Raw genomic sequence first — 21305 nt, forward strand, 5'->3', positions numbered from 1 at the left:
TAATCCACCGGGTGATGGAAATTGTCAGATTTCAGCTATATCCTATGCACTACAAGAATATGGCATTTATTTTCTACCGAAAGGTGTTAGCAAAGACGTTATCAATCACCTACGGATTAACAACGTTGACGTAGACGGCTGGCCATTAGAACTTTACGTAGAAGTTTCTTGGTCCGAATACATTCAAAACATGGCTTTAAATGGCGTATATGGTGACGAACTAACACCTAACACTTCGTGCTTGTGCAGATATGTATAAATGTCAATATAAGAGTTACTTCAACATTAGGCAGAGACGCATTCGCCGTAATTAGCCCAACGAATCCCAACCCACGAGGTTATATCACACTGGGACATTGTGTCGAGGGACAAGGTATTCATTGTGTCACCTTATCGAATGAAATATTAGGGGAGGAAGTTGATAGCGGTGGAAAGCTGTTTGATGAAAATGGATTGGTTGATGATAGAGATGCTAGCAAAGAGGTGTCCGATGAAAATAGATTGGTTGATGAAGATGATTGCGAAAAGCCTCCAAAAATTTATTTGGAGATGGTTTAAAATCAAGTACCACCTTCAATGACGGTCAAAGCGCAAAATTTGATCATCAGTGGTGGTAGATGCAGTGGTATTTCACTGCATTTAAAACAAATTCTGTCGAGCGACCCTAACTGGCCACGGAAATGTAGAACAGGTAGATTGATCAAGCCGCGTTGGCGTTGCAAGCCTTAACCCTATTCGGTCCGGAGGGGGGGGGGGATTCCGCGCAGATAGTGTGTCCTGTCAATTCGGCTAGCTAAAACTGCGGAAAAGTAGGTATAGTATTTTTCATGTTATTACAAATTGGAGCAACTTTGAGTTATTACAAATTGAGGCAGGTATTACAAATTGAGGCAAAGTTTATTACAAATTGGCCCAGGCATTACAAATTGGGACAATTATTACAGTTTGAGGCACAACAATGCGCATGCTTATAGAGTTTTCTAGCTATAAATTTGTGTTATAATTTTCATGTTAAATTTTTTTATACATAGTGTGTTAAAGTGTTCTATCTTAAGGTAGATTATAAACAGATACTCAATTCAGTGATATCGGACATCGAAATTATTCAGTGTCGCTTTGGTGATATTCAATACATCACAAATACGAATGAAAAATACGGGATAACGATTCTTTGAACGGTTTTTAAATATTTTTTTTTTACGTAAACTAAAAAAACTCCAGAAATCAAACACACATTAATAAACTCTAAATCGTTAACCATATATTTGACTACTTTAAAAACATGTTCCTTAGATTCGACCTTAAACAACAAAACGCGACAGATGTAAAAAAACAAAATGGCTACTTTTTCGTTCTTTTCTTTTCTTTTAGATGCCGTGGTTTTAATAAAGTGAAACAGATAACAAAATGAGTCTTAAATGGACTATAAAAAACGGAGCCGTATTAAGATATGTCTAGGACAAACAGTGTGTCGGAGATGATTAATACGAAACATGAATAACAGGTCTTAACAATGAGTCGATCATTTGACAAAAAACCTTCGATCATCAGTTTAGACAGTTTTACAAACAGAATGTTAAAACGTTAAAATAGATAGATAGATATTATCAACTACGACCTTCCCTAGATCGACCTGTTATGTTTTATCGTTCCACTTTAAAAAATCAAAGCAAAGAAATTATCATTAGAAAGACGTCATCAATTGTTTATATTGATGAAAATTTTATTCTGTCGATATAATTTTTCCAATTTGCACATCAATTCGTCAAACAGATTGACAACGTCGCACGGATTGACATGCGAAAAATAAAGGAAAATTCCACCAACTAGTATGTTGTTGTATTGTATTTATACTGTCGGACCATCAGAATAATCATTTAGACGAAGCTGCTGATTAGCACGCCTGTTGATTATTAGACTTTGTACATTCTTGAGCGAAAAACGCGACAAGTTCTTATTAACAATGTAAAAAACATTGCAATTTCAGTTAGATAAAGACTAAAGCCTTGAGATATACTTGTAAAATATATATAAAAATACCTCAAAATCACACAAAAGTGGAATTAGCTGCTAAAGATCTCTTTAAATAACTCTTTTTTATAAAACTACAAAAAATATTAAAAATGAAATAAACAAAGAATACGTTATATAAATATATATACGTTATATAAAAAAATATTTTGTGTTATGAACATATTAAATACGCCAGTGGAAACCAGTACCAAATCATCGACCACGTGTGCGTACTTACAGCTGTAGACAAACTAGGCAGTTGCTTAGGGATTTTAACAACAACAAACTTTCGTTCTTCCACCGGCGTGGATGTACTTAGTTTGGTTTCGTTTCGCACTAAATCACCTATAGGAAAGATAGAATAAAAGGGATGACGAGTAAGTACAGCCCTGTGTGTAGCGTGTTGCAGGTATGGCATGTAATAAACATATGAACATGAATGGACGTGTTTGACAAGCTGTGTAATATCGTTAACTTTATAATTGTCATCTGTACATGGTAGGCACCTTCCGACTCGTCATAGCAGAAGAATGTGTGCACGCTTAACCTTAGTTAAAGCACAAAAAGGAAAGAAAAACAAATTCTTTTTTCCGCCGTTCTATTCCTTCTTTAGTTTTGAAAATTTAATGACAACATATTCAGTTCTAAAGTCATTCTAGATTTTATTCCGTAACAAATTGAATACCTGTATCAATATGCAGCACTACTTTCTCGCCTTCATTTCCATGGAAATATGGCAAAACCTGAATAGCAAAAACATGTTATATAAGTCATGTTTATTTTATTTTATTTTCTTGTTTAGAATATTCGGTATAGTTAAAAGCCAATTACATTTTCCCCTGAAAATGTTGCTTCTTTTGAGGGAGTATAAATGTCCTCTTTAAACCGCTGATATATTTTGTAGTAAAATAGGGCATCTAAAGTGTAGCCAGAAATAATCAAGTTATAGATGATTTGACAAAGAAGAAGAAAAAGGTACACGTGCTAGCTTATTACATTGAAAACAATCTTTGGAAATTCATTTTACGCCATCTTATTCCTTTCCGACCAATGCGTGCAAGATACTGTATTTCCAAATTAATGAATATTTAACAGTTACCCAACGCACTTTTTGGTCAAATTTCAATCTTTAATTTTGCAGTCCTTAGAGATTTGCTGAAGTACAGGCACAAGTTGTCAGAATTTTTCTTTCGGCTTATCCATTGGGTTTTGCGGAACATCAAACGGCTAACGAGAACATTAATTTCTGCAGATTTGAGAACAGTGTGCCATAAGTGTTTTGCAATATGTAAAGAAGAGGAGGAAGAAACATAGGTATTACCTCTTTCGTGCATAATGGGCAGTTTTTGCGCTACCACCTAAAGGGGAAAAAGCCTCCCTCTGGTTACAGCGCGCCTGATTGAAAGCCTGTTTGAACGTAAGCGGTTGGCGAGAAGCGATTTTTGTTTAAAAAATTCCTTACATGCCCTCTGTTCACGAGCTGGACAGTTCCGAAGTCTCTGCAAAGACTAAATAAGCTCACCTCTATTTTATATTGACAAAAAAGGTGCAAATACTTCAACCGAAAGCTCTTTAAATTTGCTGGCACAATACGCCTCCATACGAATGTCGTTCTCTTCGCGTTACTGCAATTCACATTAAACCACGTGATTCCAATAGCATGCACGGTTAAATCTAAACATGATCACCGTTTCAAGATTTAAAGGGTCCGAGGTGTTGATACAGCAATAAAATTGAGTGACAATTATCCAGTGCGCATTGCGTATAGAATGTTTTTAAACAAAATGACTTTACGGGTAATTCGCAATGCATTATGGTAGTTATATTCTACAGTTTTCTCTCCCAGAAGCGAAGGTTTGTAAATAAATAACGGCATCCTTTTTATTGTGGCGATAATAACAAAAGCCATTATTGTTTGTGTTAATTTTCAAATCTCCTCAAGAAAATCATTATCTCCCTTATCCGAAACACGTGTTATTGATGTAAGCATTTAAAAATTGTTAGTCAGTGAGGTTTTAGAAGTGAAAGCAGTTGAATGGAGGTAATAAATAATGATACAGATTTAGATATAATTTTAAGCTCTTCAGACCTTGGGCCTAACTTTTCTCAAAGCTCTTGTGTGGTACTAGGACCTGTTTAAAAGAATTAACAAATGTCGAGAGGGACGAAGAAGTGGAGGAAAGAACACACGAAGATATCAGTCAATGGTCGACTGATCTTGCAGCTATGTCTGCGATCACCCAGAAGAAAATTCACCAATATTTAATTCTTGGAAATAGCTGTGATAGCAAGCCGAAGGGTGCTACAAAGCATAAAATTCTTGGATACCAACTATTCAAAGAAAGCAACGTGAAAAAGTGATAGTTAAAAGTAATGTTAAGGCTGAAAAATAAACTTGGTTCTTGGTTTGCTGGCTGGTTGGTTTGATAGTTTTTGGGGCTATTGTGGGAATATTGATCATATATGTCTTTTTTCCACCAGTAAAATGAGCAGAGAAGCTCTATGCGATGTAAAAGGTACAAAATGCTTTCTACTGATCATAAAAAGCCATTTCTGTCGAAGCTCTGAGTGTTTGGGAATGACATAAGTCTGGATTCTTTTTTGAGTTGATTTGACAGAGAGGTACACAGCAAGTTATTCCTCCACCTTTACTTTTAGCTTGCGATAAAAAGCTTGAACTTGATAAAAAGTTTGAGCCAATGCTTGCAGGAGAGTCCAAGTTTTGAAAAAAACTGTTGTCTTGATTAGAATTTTGTATATGGCTCTGGCTTTGAGTAGAATTAGGGATGAAGTGTACTTGTTCCGCCATCTTTGTTACTGCGAATGGTTTGTTTACCTTTTTGCGGAATACAACTACCATTATGCATTGCGAATTAGTCGTATAGGGAGGGTGCGGAGAATTGCGTAAACTTTCAAAAAATTGGTTTGAATCCTGAAAAGTTATATCAGATTTTAGATTTAAGCATTGACAGTAATTAATAAGACCATGACTTCTTGCTTGGAATATAGAGACATTGCGTTGACAATATTTATACCTCACCTGGTATATTCCACTTTATGGTAACTGCGGCTTGATGATTGTGTAATGCCAGATCATGGAGACGTGCCACGAGGTTCCGAGTATTCTTATTGGAAAGTCTTTTCACAATGTGTACACTTTTTTGACCAACTGGTAAATTCAGTTTCGACACTGGAACAAAGAGTTATTGGATTATTAAAGAACGAATCAAAAATACATGATAAAATTTACATTATAAAAGTACGTGACTCAGAGTTTCACAATGACCGATCGTCAGACACTAAATCAAAAAATATAAAAAATGTAACAATATTTTGACAGAAATAGACAACGCGTGGAAACTAATCTTTTATTGAAAAAATTCAAGTGTGACGTAATGATATAGTATTTCACAGTGAGGTAAAATTGCGCGTGTTTCCACTGGGGCAGCATGATCAATAATTTTCCATGAAAGCGTTGGTTCTATTTCTTTTCTCTTCCACGCTCATACATGTTCAGACAATTTGGTAGAATTCGTGCTATTTTCGTTCTTGAACGTATGGTTATGTTGATTTCATCGTGTCTCGAAGGTATTCTCTGTTAGACTGATAATTAGACTGATAATTAGACTAATAATTTACTCAAAAATAAATCAGTGCTATCTTGGTATTTACTCTAAAGAGGACATCAAATTGTAGGTAGCGTTGCTCTGTGTTAGGATGCTAGACAGACATGTTGTGTAAACAACTGTAGCTAACTTTTTGCGTGTTTCTATATTTTGTAACTTGTGCTCCTTTGAGAAGTTTTTACTAACAATTTTCAAGAACCTTCTAACATCTGTTTTTACGTTAAAAAAAATTGCGTTAAACCATATAATTGTTCTTGATCTGGATTTCTTCCAACTCCGTAATCGTTGTTGTTAAAAGTATTTTTTTCCTTACAACCATTCCTTACAAGCATTGTTGTAAATAGGCTTTTGGCTTCACCTGATGATATTCTGTTGATTTGGTCCGAGATCATGCTTGGGATGCGTTTTATGATATTTGTAAGTTTGATTTTGAATACGGCTAGTAGATTTCATTTAATAGATTCAACATTACGTAATTGTTAAGATTTTATTGCGGAGAGAAGCGGAGCCCATTTTCTCATTAAATAAGCCAAATAAAGGCTGTATAGGATTTCTGCGTCTCGCCCCTATACATCAAAATTATCAAACACTCTTCCCCACGGTTACGATTTCGCCCATTTGTGTTTTGTTTCCCAGTAATTTAATCTGGTCGTTTTTCCGTAAATTTCTGATTAAGCGAGACAACATGAATTTTAAACGGCAATGGGGGAGTGTTTGTTGTTACTTAAATATGGCGACGATATGAGAAGGACCACGAGAATTTTACTGGAAAAGTTTACCTTTTAATCTATCAATCTCGTAATATCCTTATTTAATTCGCATTAAATATACTTTATCTTAAGTTATTAACATTTAATGCTTGCTTTTTTTCGTTATATATGGAAACTTTGTCCAGCGTAGCTAGCTAGCTAGTATAAAGAAAGCATATGTATTAGCTAGCTAGCTAGTGCTAGTTCCACATACTAGGTAGCTAGCAGACCTTAAGTGAGACATTTCTTGCCATAGCTAGTTATATACATATTTTTTTAAAAGAAACCTAAGCATTTGGTTGAGCCTGGATGAAGTTTCTTAAAATTTGATAAGTAGAGCCTCAAGCGTTTGGACTATGGTTTTGATATATATATTTTCTATTGTACATTAGCTATATGTATAAAAGTTTCTTAATGTTGAAGATTTCTAAAAATTTGGTCTTTCTGAGCCTAAGGTAAAAACAAACATGTATATAATCGTTTCCAAAAAATGAAGGTGATCGATTAATTTCTAAGAACCTGGAAATAATTTCCCGATAAAGAATTATTTTTGTTGGACACCATTCTTGTTCCGCTTTAAATAAAATATGTCACTGGCCCATGCAAAATTGTGTCCGTAACATACTGCGGTACTGCCAATGCAGAAACCCCAGCAAATGTTTGATCAAGGCGAAAATGAAATCGTTTGATCGACTGCCATGGAGCACGTGGGAACTTTGTTTTTTATATGATTCATTATACAATTTAACCGAAAGTGGCGTCTAAAATTTTTCGCTTGCGAACCTAGGGGACTCAGTCCCACGCTCCGCAACACTTTCTATATTGATTTCTATTGAAACAATTTTTATATTTTTTTTTATCTAAGTGTCATGTATATATAAAATAAATAAATCTACATGCGTTCTATGTTGTTCTTATACAAGATATGCAAGATATAAAAAAATCATAAAGAAAAGCTTTTGTATTTAAAAATCCTTTTTTACAGGGATATCCATTACGTCATATTATCTGAACAATAGGGCCTATAGTAGCACAGGGTATGAAGGAGGACTGTTTGAAATTTAGAATGATTAAACAACACCACGAATTCTAAAAAGTTTTCTATGAACATCTACCTGATTTGACATAATGGATGCAGCTAAAATCTTGCGCAAAAATACACAAAGGAAATTTTTCCGACATTTTTTAAATAGGACAACAAAATAATCCAAGTTAAGTTCGGCACATTTGTGAAAAATGGCCATGACGCATCAGTAACAGTAAGCACAATTTAAAAATTTGGCCTACCTCTGAAACATTTGCAAGCCGCGTGAATCTGATATAAAAATAGCCTATGCAATTACTTATGGTTCGAACTTCGAAATTTGCTGTCCTATCTGCACATTTTTTAATTAAGATTGAGCTACCGGTTGCATGCACTATGGCCTTAATGTAAAAATATTGTTAGAAAGTCATAGAAATCACACAGGTTAAGTAAATACGTCATTGAATCATTTGTTAAGTTGTATACTTGAAGAAAACATTAATAACTTACATAATGGCTTCGTTGTAAGTATAAGCTTCGCTCTTTGTCCCCTTAAAAGTAACTTGTGGGCGCGTGAAACAGCAAAAACCTTGATTTGATACGTTGTGTTCGCCTCCACCTCATTCAGGACGGCGAATGTTCTATCAGCTGGAACGTTGATTGCATAATTCAGTGACACTGATGAGAATGATTTGGAAGGTATTGTCTTGAAGTAGACAACACGATATTTTTGGAGTACGCCATCTAAAAAAAATAAATCAAAAGGTTTATTATGGCTAATTAAGTCGCTAACTTTCTCAAAATTGAAAAACAATTTGAAAGAATGATTTTAAAATACACAAGTTCACCGGAGAACAGCTTACGAACTTTCTTTAGACGCAAGATTTCATTAGAAAAAATAGTAGGAATGGACCATCACTTAAAGAGGAATAATTCCAATTTAAAATGATATGTTAAGCATAATGAAAAAAAGAAGAATACGAAACCATTATTTTTCTTTAGAAAAAAAGAAAAGTGAAACCAGCCAACTACTAAATGTGATCACTTTAGTTGGACAACGTTTTTCTCTGATCAGGTAGTTGACTTAGTTAGTTTAATTCTCCCCAGGAGTACTTTATCAACTTATAAATCAAATAGCCGATTATTCTTTTTAATGTCAAAACGGCATCTGAAAAACGTTGGTATGCATTTTCTATGTTGATTGAATTTTAAACGTCACTTTCCCGCTGGACGTGATTTTGACGTTAGTGAGTAATTTTCAAGTGTTACCCTTAAAAAATGCAAATTAAATAGAATGTCAAACTTTCGTAAAAGAAAACAAAAACAAAAACGATAAATTTGCTTTTAACGAATATTAGCTCAAGAAGAACCATTTACCTATTTTAGCGGGCGAACTCCATGTTAAGAGCGTTCGTCTTTTACCATTGTCGAGTTCAGAAATGTTTATATGAAGATTCTGCGGTCTGCTTGGTCTTTTAAATGGCAGCGGTAGCTTAATGACCTGACTCGGCTCACTATATCCTGTGTAACCATCCTCAGACACAGCTGCAACACGAAATTGATACCACGCACCAGCATGTAATTCTTTCAGCTGGCGATGCAGCTTTGGAGTCTAAAATTTGAAGATCCTTCTGTGTCAATAGGGTAAAGTTACTAATCCCACGCATGTTTTTCGCTGGTTGTAAGCTGCTCTCTCTTTAAAAAGTATTGACAATACTGCAGAGATCAGTTTCAATCGGTAAAAATAGAAAAACATCTTGGTATAAAAAGGCCAAGCTGCTCAACCTAATCCAAGTTATAACATAAACCAAATGTTACCTGACCAGCAGGCTCCCAAAATGAGAAATAAGTTTCTTTGTAAGACTTCATAGAGTATCTACTCTCTATTACAAACTGTATTCCGAACCGTTTAAATGAGCTTCGCCTTTTTATCATACGCCAAGTCAGCATGCAAGTTTCAGAGTCGACATGATCAGCACGAAGATCAACAGGTACTGAAAAAGGAAGAGACCGTATGTATGACAATCTATAGTATGAAGCACAGGTTCGTATGCCTATCTATAGAATGAAGCGCGGGTTCGTATAAATGATTATCCACAGTATGAAGCACAGGTTTGTATATATCATTATCTATGAAGCCGCAGGTTCGTCAATATATAGCTAGTCCTTGCAGGTAACCAAAATGAGCCGAAATTGCAATAATTTTTTCGTGTTTACATGTAGTTCACATGCACTATACCTTTGTGAACATGCGCAATAGCTTTAAGGAAATTTCCTTCGTCATTTGTGTTATGAATATCATGCCAGTAGGTAGCAGGAAAAACTTACCATCTCTGTTTTCTTTAAATGTTGGCGGTACACACACTGTTTTTTTGTGTTCTGTTACGCAACATTTCTCATCTACTGGACATTCCCAATCGTGAAAACATAGATCGACCATCAAATACTTAGGGACATTAACAGCTGCTGGACAACTTCCAGACTTCCTTCCTGTAAAGAAGAACACCACTAGACACCAAAGCTTTAGTTTAGGGGTTTGGGATCGTCTTCTAGTTAAACATAACCGAGGACTGATGTTGTTACTTTTCTAGTCCTTTTCTGACTGTGTTCTATTTTGTTCTTGAATGCAACAAATTCAAAAACAAATCTTGTTTTAACATAGGATTTTGTAATTGTCCTCTTTTATTTTACCTTGAAAACATATCAATAGAAATCATGGGTACGAAATTGTCACGCATGCTATCTGCTCAACTTATCTGGCGCTGGCAGCGAGAAAACGAAAGTTCTCCTGGCTTGTCAGTTCTGCTTTTTAAATAGCTGTGTTGAACTAAGGTCGTTTTGGAGGACAATTAATTTAATTAATTGTAATTAAGTTAATTTTGGAGGACAGTGAGATGTATAAAAACGTAATAAGTTATTTTTTAGCTACCCAGTTGGCATTTTTTTTTTTTAAATTTTAAGAGGTGACACAACTCAACGAGTTCATTTTATGGTGCACTTCCTGTTCCCTTGGTATTTAGGTGACTTTAATGACATTTACGTGGCAAGGTGAACATTCGGTTTTTAAATTATACGCAAAAACTATTTTCGTCATGCTTCTCAGATTTTTTTCTAATTAACGATCTTGTTGTCGAAAGTTACCTAATGGTCACAAGAAGTGAAAACCCACTTGCATACGCATACAGAGTTTCAGCAAAATACAAGCAGAGAAAAAGTGTGATTAACGGATTGAGCTGAATGTCACCAGCCTAATTCAGCTAGAGAGGCAATCGCTGCTCAACAGCAAAAGAAAAATATTTAGATTGTGTACTATATACATTTACAGCAAATTATTTTATGTGTGACATGAATCAAGATACTTGTAATTTTACTGCTTTCTAGTTGTGCTTATTTAAACACCCGGTACTTGCATTTCATGTCTCCATGTACATTGTTTCTATGCATGCTGCCAGACTGCTAACTGCCCATGTTTCTTGTTAATTCTTATGGTTGTCTTCCAAAAAAATATGTAATGCAACAAGATCATGTTGACGGGGTTGCTTAAAGTGGCAATAATAATGCGTTGGAACTTATTATGGTATGCCACACCTCAAAGTACGTCTAAAGTTTTTGCTACATACCGAAGAAGACGGATTTCTGCATAGTTACATAAAAACGAAAGGAAAATTATACGTTTTTTTTTAATATCTATTTTTAAACTTCCTGTTACCTGCAGTAATGACGTTTTTAAGAAACGCGCATGAATCATGACATGTACTGATGAATGGGTAAACATGGCGCGATTCCTAAGAAAAAAATATCGGAAATAAAAACATAGAAAAATTGAAAGTCGTAACTAGTCGTTAGCCCGTGGAAAAATCCACGGGTTCGCCCGTCTTTTTTATACCGTAAAAGGTTCCATTTTGCGTGACACCCGGACAGACGTATACGGGTATTATTATATAGATAGATAGAAATCGATGCGAATAAAAAGTTTACTTCAGTTTGGCAGCAAAAGTTAATGACAACTGCCGCAAACTTTAATTTCACATGTTTTTATAAGCAAGTAGAAATCTTTAATCAAGCCTAAGTAACGATTCTTGTAGGGTTCCCAAAAGAAATCAAACCATGAATAGGCTTACGACATGCTTATTAGAGTAACTTCTATTTTTATAAATTTAAAAGAAAATACACTAGAACGATTTACAAGATTAGGCAATATGCCTAGAAAAATGTCCCTATCTAAGCACGTATATGCTTATAAGCGTTTTACTTTTGCAAAATTAGTTTATGAAGTATCTAATCTTGCGTGATTTTAAATTCAATTAGAGTCAATGTCCTCATTTTTCGCCTTATTTAAATTTTTCAAGCTGCATGTTGTTATTTTTAACTATTGGTGAAAGTGGAGAAAATAACGCATTGTTTGGTACTTCATTGTACCTCTTGTTAGAGAGGAAAGTAATGTCGTTTTATTAATTTTTTTATAGAAGTGGAAAAAAGCTGCAGCACCTGAAAGAAAACTAATTTGGTACAGAAAACAGAATGGACGCTTTTGTTCAATTTGTATCTCTTCATTAGAAATCCTTATATTGTATTCAATCACAAGTGATGAGAAATGATGTTATTATTCCCATTTACTGCAGAATCTAGTTGCATTATTACACGTTACGAAACCCTAACTGGACAATTACTTACACAGAGCTGGCTACAGTCAAATCTTGCTGTAAGTATCAACTGGTTAAAACAAACTCTTTGACACTAAAAAAAGAGAGTACAATAATTTATTTTGTCGGAACAGGCAATCTTTGAAATAAGAAAAAAGGTGTAACCCAATACTTATACACAAATAAAAATACTAAGTAAATAAATAATTGTTCTTACAGTTACGTAATCATTGCTGAAAAGTATTTTTCAATGCAAAACTGAACTGAAAAATATTTCACGCAATTCAAAATTACGAAACAACAAAAGCAATTTAACGCAATTCTACAAAATACCTGCAAAGTTATTTTTACCCCAAATAGGACATTTAGCAAAAAAAAAATACATGAGCAGAAAAACAACATACATGGCGACTTCCATCTCTTTTTATTTCAAGTGTTTGCAAACAGATATAGTTTTCGCATTTTAACATCATTACCAGTGAAAACTTACTTAGGTTTCCACCTCTCCATTTACGTTTTTGACGTAGACCAGTACGTTGTTTTTGTGTATTTTTCTGACCAGATATCCTATTCAGGGCATAATTTTTAAAAATTTATTGGTTAATTTCCAGAATTGCGGCAAATTATTTTTCGACTTTCGTGCGGACCCAAATAAATCATTCTATTAGATATTATCACCGCGTCTGCGATATTTCTGGGTTATGTTTCATCATACCTCTTTACACATATGATCTTTGTGTGTGCACTTTAATGGCCTCCATTTCCACTTTCCACGTTCACGACTGGAACTATCGATCAAGTACTAAATTACAACATCAAAACGACAGCTGTGAATTTGCATTCTTTAATGCTTCAATGCATACAATAAAATCAATCTATAACAAACACCAACGGGATCTTTAAAAACTGTCAACTTTAGAGAGATGTCTGCCAAATAAAGGGCCTTGCCAAATGACAGTATAATATTACTAGTCGATAAGGCCCGTGGAAAAATCCACTCAGGCAGGATAACAGAAAACAACCGTCATTTAAATTTAGCTGACGTCCGCCGAAACGTGTCAGAACACAATAAAATTTTTTTTCATGAATTTGTATGCCTGTTGCCTTCATCGTATAGATCTTGAAACGCTGATCAAGAAAATGTATAGGATCATGTACTTTTGACAAAGGGTTGCATAGATATTGGGGTTTGAAGGTTTTTGGATGACGTCATCAACCCGTCCATTCCGAAACGGATTTGGGGACCTAGGTTTGGGAAACTTACCCAAATTGGTCCCAGGTGGTCCCTAGTTACCCACGCGATGAAAAATAATTGACGTCACCACCTCGTTTATAAGTTATTTGGCCTCAAAGTTTTAAGTGCACTGTAATGGCTTTGCTAATCTTAATTAACTTTTCTTTGACGTCAATACTAAAGTTTGGTACATTACAGAACAATTTTATAGGCTGTTTTTTATAGAATTTGTTAAAGAACATTGTAAAGAATATAATACACTTTGCAAAAGTGACAGAAAGACAGAACTGGCGTATTATTATATAGACTAGTCGATAAAGCCCGTGGAGTAATCCACTTAGGCAGAAGGACAATGGAAAAATAGATAGTTTTAGATTTTTTGCTGACGTCAGCACAGCAAATTCAAAATAACTTAATCGAGAAACTTGTTTTCATGTTTCCTCCATTGTGTAGAGCTTACACTGCTGATCAAGAACATGTATATGATCGTGTGGTTTTGATGAGCGGTTAGTGAAATATAAGGGTTTAAAGATTTTGCTGACGACCCGTCAAAACCCAAAATTTTTTTTTAGAAATTTGTATACCTGTTGCCTTCATCGTATAGATCTTGAAACACTGACCAAGAAAATGTATAGGATCATGTACTTTTCACAAACGGTTGCAGAAATATTAAGGTTTAAAGGTTTTTTGATGACGTCATCAACCCGCCCATTTCGAAACGGATTTGGTGACCCAGGTTTGGGAAAATTACCCAAATTGGTCCTAGGTGGTCCCTAGTTACCCACGCGGTGAAAAATCATTGACGTTACCACCTCGTTTCCAAGTTATTTGGCCTCAAAGTTTTAGGCGCACTGTAATGGCTTTATTAATTTAATATACTTTCCTTTGACGTTAATATTATTTTAACGTTAAAGTTTGGTAAATTACAGAACAATATTATGGGCTATGTTTACAGAATTTATCAAAGAAAATAGTGAAGAATATAATCCACTTTGCAAAAGTCACAGACAGACAGACAGAACTGGCGTATTATTATAGAGACTAGTCGATAAGGCCCGTGGAAAAATCCACTCAGGCAGGATAACAGAGAAAAACAACCGTCATTTAAAGTTTGCTGACGTCAGCACAGACCTGTCAGAACATAAATAATTTTTTTTTTTAGAAATTTGTATGCCTGTTGCCTTCATCGTATAGATCTTGAAGCACTGATCAAGAAAATGTATAGAATCATGTACTTTTGATAAACGGTTGCAAAGATATTAGGGTTTGAAGGTTTTTTGATGACGTCATCAACCTGTGCAATCCGAAACGGATTTGGGGACCCAGGTTTGGAAAACTTACCCAAATAGGTCCCAGGTGGTCCCTAGTTACCCACGCAGGAGATGACGTCAATTATTTCCACCGGTTTCCAAGTTATTTAGCCTTAAATTTAAAAGTGCAATGCAATGGCTTCACTAATCTTAATATACTCTCCTTTGACGTCAATATTTGCTTAACGACAAAGTTTGGTAATGTACAGAACAAATTTATAGGCAATGTTTTATAGACTTTGTCAAAGAAATTTTATCCACTTTGCAAAAGTGACAGACAGACAGAATTAGCGTATTATTATAGAGACTAGTCGATAAATCCCGTGGAGTAATCCACTTAAGCAGAAGGACAATGGAAAAATAGGTTTTTTTAGTTTTTTTGCTAACGTCAGCAGTGCAAATACAAAATAAATATATTTTTTTAGAAATTTGTATACCTGTTGCCTTCATCGTAGAGATCTTGAAATGCTGATCAAGAAAATGTATATGATCATGTATCTTTGACAAACGGTTGCAGAGATAAAGGTTTAAAGGTTTTTTGATGACGTCATCAAACCGTCCATTCCGAAACGGATTTGGGGACCCAGGTTTGGAAAACTTACCCAAATTGGTCCCAGGTTGTCCCTAGTTACCCACGCGGTGAAAAAACATTGACGTCACCACCTCGTTTCCAAGTTATTTGGCCTCAAAGTTTTAAGTGCATTGTAATAGCTTCACTAATCTTAATTAACTTTCCTTTGACGTCAATACTATTTTATCGGTAAAGTTTGGTAAATTACAGAACAATTTTATAGGCGATGTTTTATAGAATTTGTTAAAGAAAATTTTGAAGAATGTAATCCACTTTGCAAAAGTGACAGACAGACACAGGGAACTGGCGTATTATTATATAGACTAGTCGATAAGGCCCGTGGGGTAATCCACTTAGGCAGAGGGACAATGGAAAATAGGTTTTTTTAGATTTTTTGCTGACGTCAGCAGTGCAGGTACAAAAAAAATTGGGGAAGTTTAGTTTATTCGTTGCCTGTACTGTGCATAGATTGAAACGCTGATGAGAAAAATGCTTATTATCATGTGCTATTGACGAATTCGACAAACGCCTAAGGAGATATAAGGTTTTAAAAATTTTGCTGACGTCAGCAATGAACCGTCAAAACCCAAAATTTTTTTAAAGAAATTCGTATACCTGTTGCCTTCATCGTATAGATCTTGAAGCACTGATTAAGAAAATGTATAGGATCATGTACTTTTGGTAAACGGTTGCAGAGATATTAGGGTTTGAAGATTTTTGATGACGTAATTAACCCGTCCATTCCCAAACGGATTCGGGGACCCAGGTTTGGAAAACTTACCCAAATTGGTTCCAGGTTGTCCCTAGTTACCCACGCGGTGTAAAAACATTGACGTCACCACCTCGTTTCCAAGTTATTTGGCCTCAAAGTTTTAAGTGCATTGTAATGGCTTCACTAATCTTAATTAACTTTCCTTTGACGTCAATACTATTTTATCGGTAAAGTTTGGTAAATTACAGAACAATTTTATAGGCGATGTTTTATAGAATTTGTTAAAGAAAATTTTGAAGAATGTAATCCACTTTGCAAAAGTGACAGACAGACACACGGAACTGGCGTATTATTATAGAGATTATACCATCTTTCATTCGGAATAAGTAAAATAAAAATAAAAATTACGATTCTTCTTTGTCATAGCAAAGACAAATGTTGCCTTAAGCGAAATATGGAAACTTCTGAAGATTAATTGTTTGATATCACCGATTGTTGAGCTTGTATGGTATGAGGAAACGTTAATTCTAACAGTTGATGTACATTGGAATCTTAAAATGATGTCCTACATGGAGAGATGTCTGCTATAATGTTCTTGTTACATGGATATTTTGTTATGGGAGTTAGATGGTTATTTTAACTTGTCGTGGAAAAAGTGTAAGGAAGCTTCTTTTAGGAAGTTCAACTGTGTAAGCAACATCATGCGCTTTTTATTGTTGTTAAAAAAAGTTCAACATATTAATATGAAAGTACGTTACTTGAAATTGCTTACACTCTCAACTGATCGAAAGAAGGAAATCGAAGCGCTGAGTTTCTATATGTGTCACTCAGACTTTGTTTAAAGTTTAAATCGAAAACATTTGCCCCTAATGAACCACAATATAAAGCGACCAAACTTTTCGCACAAAAAAAAATCTGAAAAAAACTTACTTTAAAAGTGGACAGCTGACAGAGTCAATCAACCTTTACAAGATAAAACGGTGAGTAATTGAATACACGAGAGTATTTACATACTCACACACGTTCTGGAATAATTCAAGATGAGTTTTTTTAAGAAAATAGTAGAAAACTTTAATTCGGCCCTGTTTCAGTTTGTCAAGGTTCTCATTGCCATTTTTCTTGTTTATAAACTATTCATTTATCTTTACCCTTAAAAATAACCCTCTTTATTTAATGCGCATAATGTAATTGGAATTGTCAGTAGATTATCGCCTTGTCATAATACATAAAAACAATGAAATGCTGCTGAAATTTTATTAAAATTCCGAGCCAGTTCTGGTACTACAATTTGACATTTGAGCATTTAAATATTAGCTATTTCCAGTAGGAATCAGGAACTAACTTGTCTAATTTTACTGATGCAAAGAATCACTGGTCTATTTTGCTAGTAAGCAACCTTCATCAATTTTGAAGTGTTACAAATGCTCCTTGCAATGAGGATGAAAACACGTGGAAGAAACCACATATTTGATTGGATAGATAATTATTTGAAAAACGTTATTAAGAATAGCTTTTAGTAGGTATGTTTTCTGGAAACGGAATTAAACGCTCTCATTATTGGTTTACTTTAATATGCTGCAGCTATTTAGACATGTTTCTATCTAGTCGTTAACATGTGAAAAATTCTACCGGTTCGCCGGACCATTAAAATTCCACGGGAATTTATCCTTCAAAACAAAGTGGATAAAAATATTTTGCACTTTCTGTTTATGGTACGACATTATTACCCGAGCACAGACAGAATACGGTTATTATTAATATAGAGATAAATGTAATATTCATAATCCTCATTGGAACAGAAAACAATCTGTGTACCGAACTCAACCTCGTCCCCAGGGCCTTTTGCTTTTTGACATTGAGGCCAGGAGCGAAAATAACCCTGGTACAGGCGGGTGAGCTCTGTAATGCGATTGGTTTACACATTACATTGATGATTTATTCGCGCGAAATACTATAAAGAAATTACTATAAAGATGGCAGATTTTATTACAAAAACATTAAAAGATTATGAGAAATGTTCACAAAAAGATTGACTAAAAAGCGGTGAGCTAAACAGTAAATATTTTTATAAAGGATGTTATTTTGGCAGATTTCCATTGACATTTTGAATTAAAATTAGGGTTCTTTTTAAAGCTTTGTTAAAACATGGCAATTTTTGGCTGGATGAGAAAATAAGACATCTATCTTGCTAACATGTTTGTACATAGACAGGCGTAATAAGCCATTACTAAATAAAATTAATTCTTATTTTTATTTATAATTTCACTTAATAAACAGGTGCTCTTCCAAAAGTGTAGTTTTAGCCAGACCAGCTAATGTATTTAAAATAACCGATATGACTACTTAACAACAAGTTCAAAGTTTTGCTAGCAGACAAGGAGTGTTACGTAATTATTGAACGGTCCCTATCTATACAATATATAACACATTTAGGTGATAAAAAGGGGAATAGTCTCTCCTCTTGGGTCAAGCAGTTACATTGCTAAGAAGCCTTTCTTGATCACAAGTTTCTTAGCTGGTTATTTTTTAGCACCTAGCACTTTTATTTTACCAACACAGTTCGGAAAATTAGAACCAGACCTCGATCCTTCGGATCATGTTTATCAGTAGTGAATCTATGCTAAAGCGCGTTATATTGCTTTTAAACGCAGGATATATTGCTTCCAAGAAAACTTTTGACATAAATCCAACTGGGAAAGTTGCTAGCTGAGGGAAGGGAAATGAAGTGATCGCAGCGTAGTGTAGATATAAGGACTAAAGGTTGCTAAAAAATATGCTAATTTTGACCCAAATAAAAATCTGTATTATCAACTGGGTTGCTTATTATATTGGAAACATATTTTCTACTCAGCTTTCCAACTATTTAAGCCAGCTTTAGTTTTGTTTTTTATTGACTATATAACTAGCTAGATGCCTAAGACTTACTTTTTTTTCCCAAGGAGGTACTCGACTTGTAAAATATAAAAACTAGACAGTAAATTAAGCTATAGGTTGTCTTGTATCAGCACATTCCAACAAAATCAGCTCTATCTAATCACACGCTACCCCATTTTGTTCATTAATAATGCTTTTAAAAGACTTTATCGCTATAAAATACTGTTTCAGATGAATAAATAATAACCTGGTTTAAAATAAATCTTTCTAAGATCATGCGGTAAAAAACATCAAAAACAAAAATACACCGTCTTGGACTTGTGAAGAAGGGAGATTCGATCAAGCTGCTTTTACTAGCCGTAGAAACTGTAACAGCGAGACAAATCAATAATTATTCATATTCTGATTATAAAAAGCGGTAGACTGTACCACGGTCTTGTTTAGCCAACAAGTAAGCGATAGCGGCTTTGAACTATTTATTGCTAAAACGAAGGCGATAATTATACGACATCTGAATTATATAAGGCCTTATACCCCATTTACACCTGTGGTTTTTACAAAACCATGTTTTACAGGGACGGGGGAGCGGCTTAGTTATAGTGGTAGATTTTGAGATTTTAGTGACAATCAACAAGCGAAGCGAGTTGCCGAAATAGCTGGGTTCCAGGGAGCGCTTTAGCCCCCAAGATGGAAATCAACACATATTTAGAGCCCTAAAACACGCAAGACAGCTATTTTTTATGCAGTTATAGAGACACTTATTGGCAAAAATTATTACTTAGCAAAAAAGTCCCTGTTTTACATATACATGCAATGTTTTTAGTGAAGCCAGTTTTGATAAACGTAGTTATAATTTCGTGTTTGCTGGGTTTTGAACTTTAGGTTGGAATGGTACACGACTTTTAATGAAAACCAGTTAATTAAAAACTAGCTTAAATCAAACCAGCTTTTGGCGTGCATAAAGACACGACTTTATATTGAGGAAAAGCAAATCTAAAAGTGCTTTTTTAATGCTTCTACGCGTTTTTTTATGCAAAAGCATTAACTCACTTGCAGTGGACCAAAAACATAATGGTTAACATATAAACAAACTTTTTCAGAGAAAAAAATTTATAACTTTTCCTTGAAGGAAACATATATGGACAAAAAATTTCATTCGAGGAAAAACAACAACATGAGAAAAGCGATTAAAACTAATACACTCTTGCGTTAACTGACTGGTTGAATTAATTTATTTTGTAGCTTTCTTTTTCGTGCTAAGGATTCTCTCGTGCAATTGCAACACCAAAACCTTTGTCACAATCACATGATAAAATCCTTCTGTGACCACAAAAGATACTGCATGCACAAAGCGTCAATATGAAAGTGGCGTGTGTAAAAAGTATTGTCATGTACGGAGTACTGCATGATGTCATGTGTGTGTTTTCATTGAGATTTATCTTCATGGTGATTTTCGGCGCAGAGAATTTAATAAAAGTTGTCATATCTATAACTATCGCTAATAAAATCAATAGAATTGTAATCTTCCCTGATTATTTCACCATAACGTAATTACATTAACGAGCTGGTTTATATTAACAACAACAACGTGCGGCTTCTCTCCCAGATTTATGTTGAAACTTAACAACCAAACTTAGCTATATGACGACAAAAATTTATCAAATTGTAGGAACTTGAACTTGAACAAATCTCACAACAGTGTGGATAGCGCATGAAGATAAAAGAAGAAATAAACTTTTGTAAAGTCTAAAGAAAAAACGATTGTGGGTAACAATTTAAACCCACAGCTACCACACGTGGATTTGTTTACAAAAAACTCAAGTAATAGCTTTGTGTTGAAAAAGGTATTTTGCAGAACACGTGTCAGCGGCAAGAAAATAAAAAAATCATTTGATTTATATAGCGGACATTTTAACCTGTATATTATATTGATGTCTAGGATAATCCTTTTTAATTAACTTAATGAAAACCTATGGTCATTCATACACTCGCACGTTCTTACCCAATTAAACAACTTACGAGAAACATTAAAAGTTACGCTAGGCGCTTGGAAACACGTGGCTAAGTATTGTAAAAATTTCAGATAAATAAACGTGGCAGATAAAATTTTCTTTGAATATATTAAGCTTTACCTTTGTCAAGCATCTTGCTTTACATCTTGCGCTTGCAAATACGAAACTGTTTACCGTTAGTGTGCTAAACGAAGCATGTACCGACAAAATTGCTAACATAAAAACAAACCAACAGTCAACCATCCTGAGATATATAGAACTATAGTTTATGGATTGTGCCAAAGTTTTTATGTTTGCTTCTCATATCCTTCCTGCGAGAGAAATTAGACTAATTTGTGCCTAGATCTGAGACTGAATATAAAAGATCTGACCATGGAATCATTATCCGTGAAATACGCTTTCTAATTTTATTCGATTAAGGAATTAAGCCTCCTCCGTTGTTGATTTTTGAAGTACTTGTTGTGCACAGAAAAAACCGTAGGAGAAAAAATGTACCTTAAAGACGTTCAAAATTACGTTTTGTTTTTTGTACTAAAA

At 34.6% G+C, this 21305-nt stretch overlaps 1 protein-coding gene across 1 annotated transcript; it reads right to left on the reverse strand.

Annotated features, from left to right (window-relative positions):
• Positions 1-1179: 1179 nt before the first annotated feature.
• LOC130647302 (anosmin-1-like) lies at positions 1180-21110 on the reverse strand. The gene is made up of 12 exons (XM_057453097.1): positions 20889-21110; positions 12771-12857; positions 12087-12149; positions 11122-11197; positions 9741-9902; positions 9231-9406; positions 8790-9024; positions 7923-8156; positions 5054-5203; positions 3536-3687; positions 2699-2756; positions 1180-2358 (listed from the first exon to the last, which is right to left on the reverse strand). Exons 1-12 carry the CDS (start codon positions 21009-21011, stop codon positions 2186-2188), a joined length of 1689 nt encoding a protein of 562 aa, XP_057309080.1. The 5' UTR covers positions 21012-21110; the 3' UTR covers positions 1180-2185.
• Between the last annotated feature and the right edge of the window lie 195 nt (positions 21111-21305).

This window comes from Hydractinia symbiolongicarpus, chromosome 6 (assembly GCF_029227915.1).
Source record: "Hydractinia symbiolongicarpus strain clone_291-10 chromosome 6, HSymV2.1, whole genome shotgun sequence".
Taxonomy (NCBI): Eukaryota; Metazoa; Cnidaria; class Hydrozoa; order Anthoathecata; family Hydractiniidae; genus Hydractinia; species Hydractinia symbiolongicarpus.

Excerpts from the sequence above, each read along its gene's own strand:
- LOC130647302 (XM_057453097.1), bottom strand. The coding sequence starts at position 21,011 with ATGGTTGACTGTTGGTTTGTTTTTATGTTAGCAATTTTGTCGGTACAT. Across the intron at positions 11,198-12,086 it reads TTGACTGTAGCCAGCTCTGT|GAATCGCGCCATGTTTACCC; the intron begins GTAAGTAATTGT and ends TTTTTTTCTTAG. Across the intron at positions 9,025-9,230 it reads TTTGGGAGCCTGCTGGTCAG|ACTCCAAAGCTGCATCGCCA; the intron begins GTAACATTTGGT and ends TTCAAATTTTAG.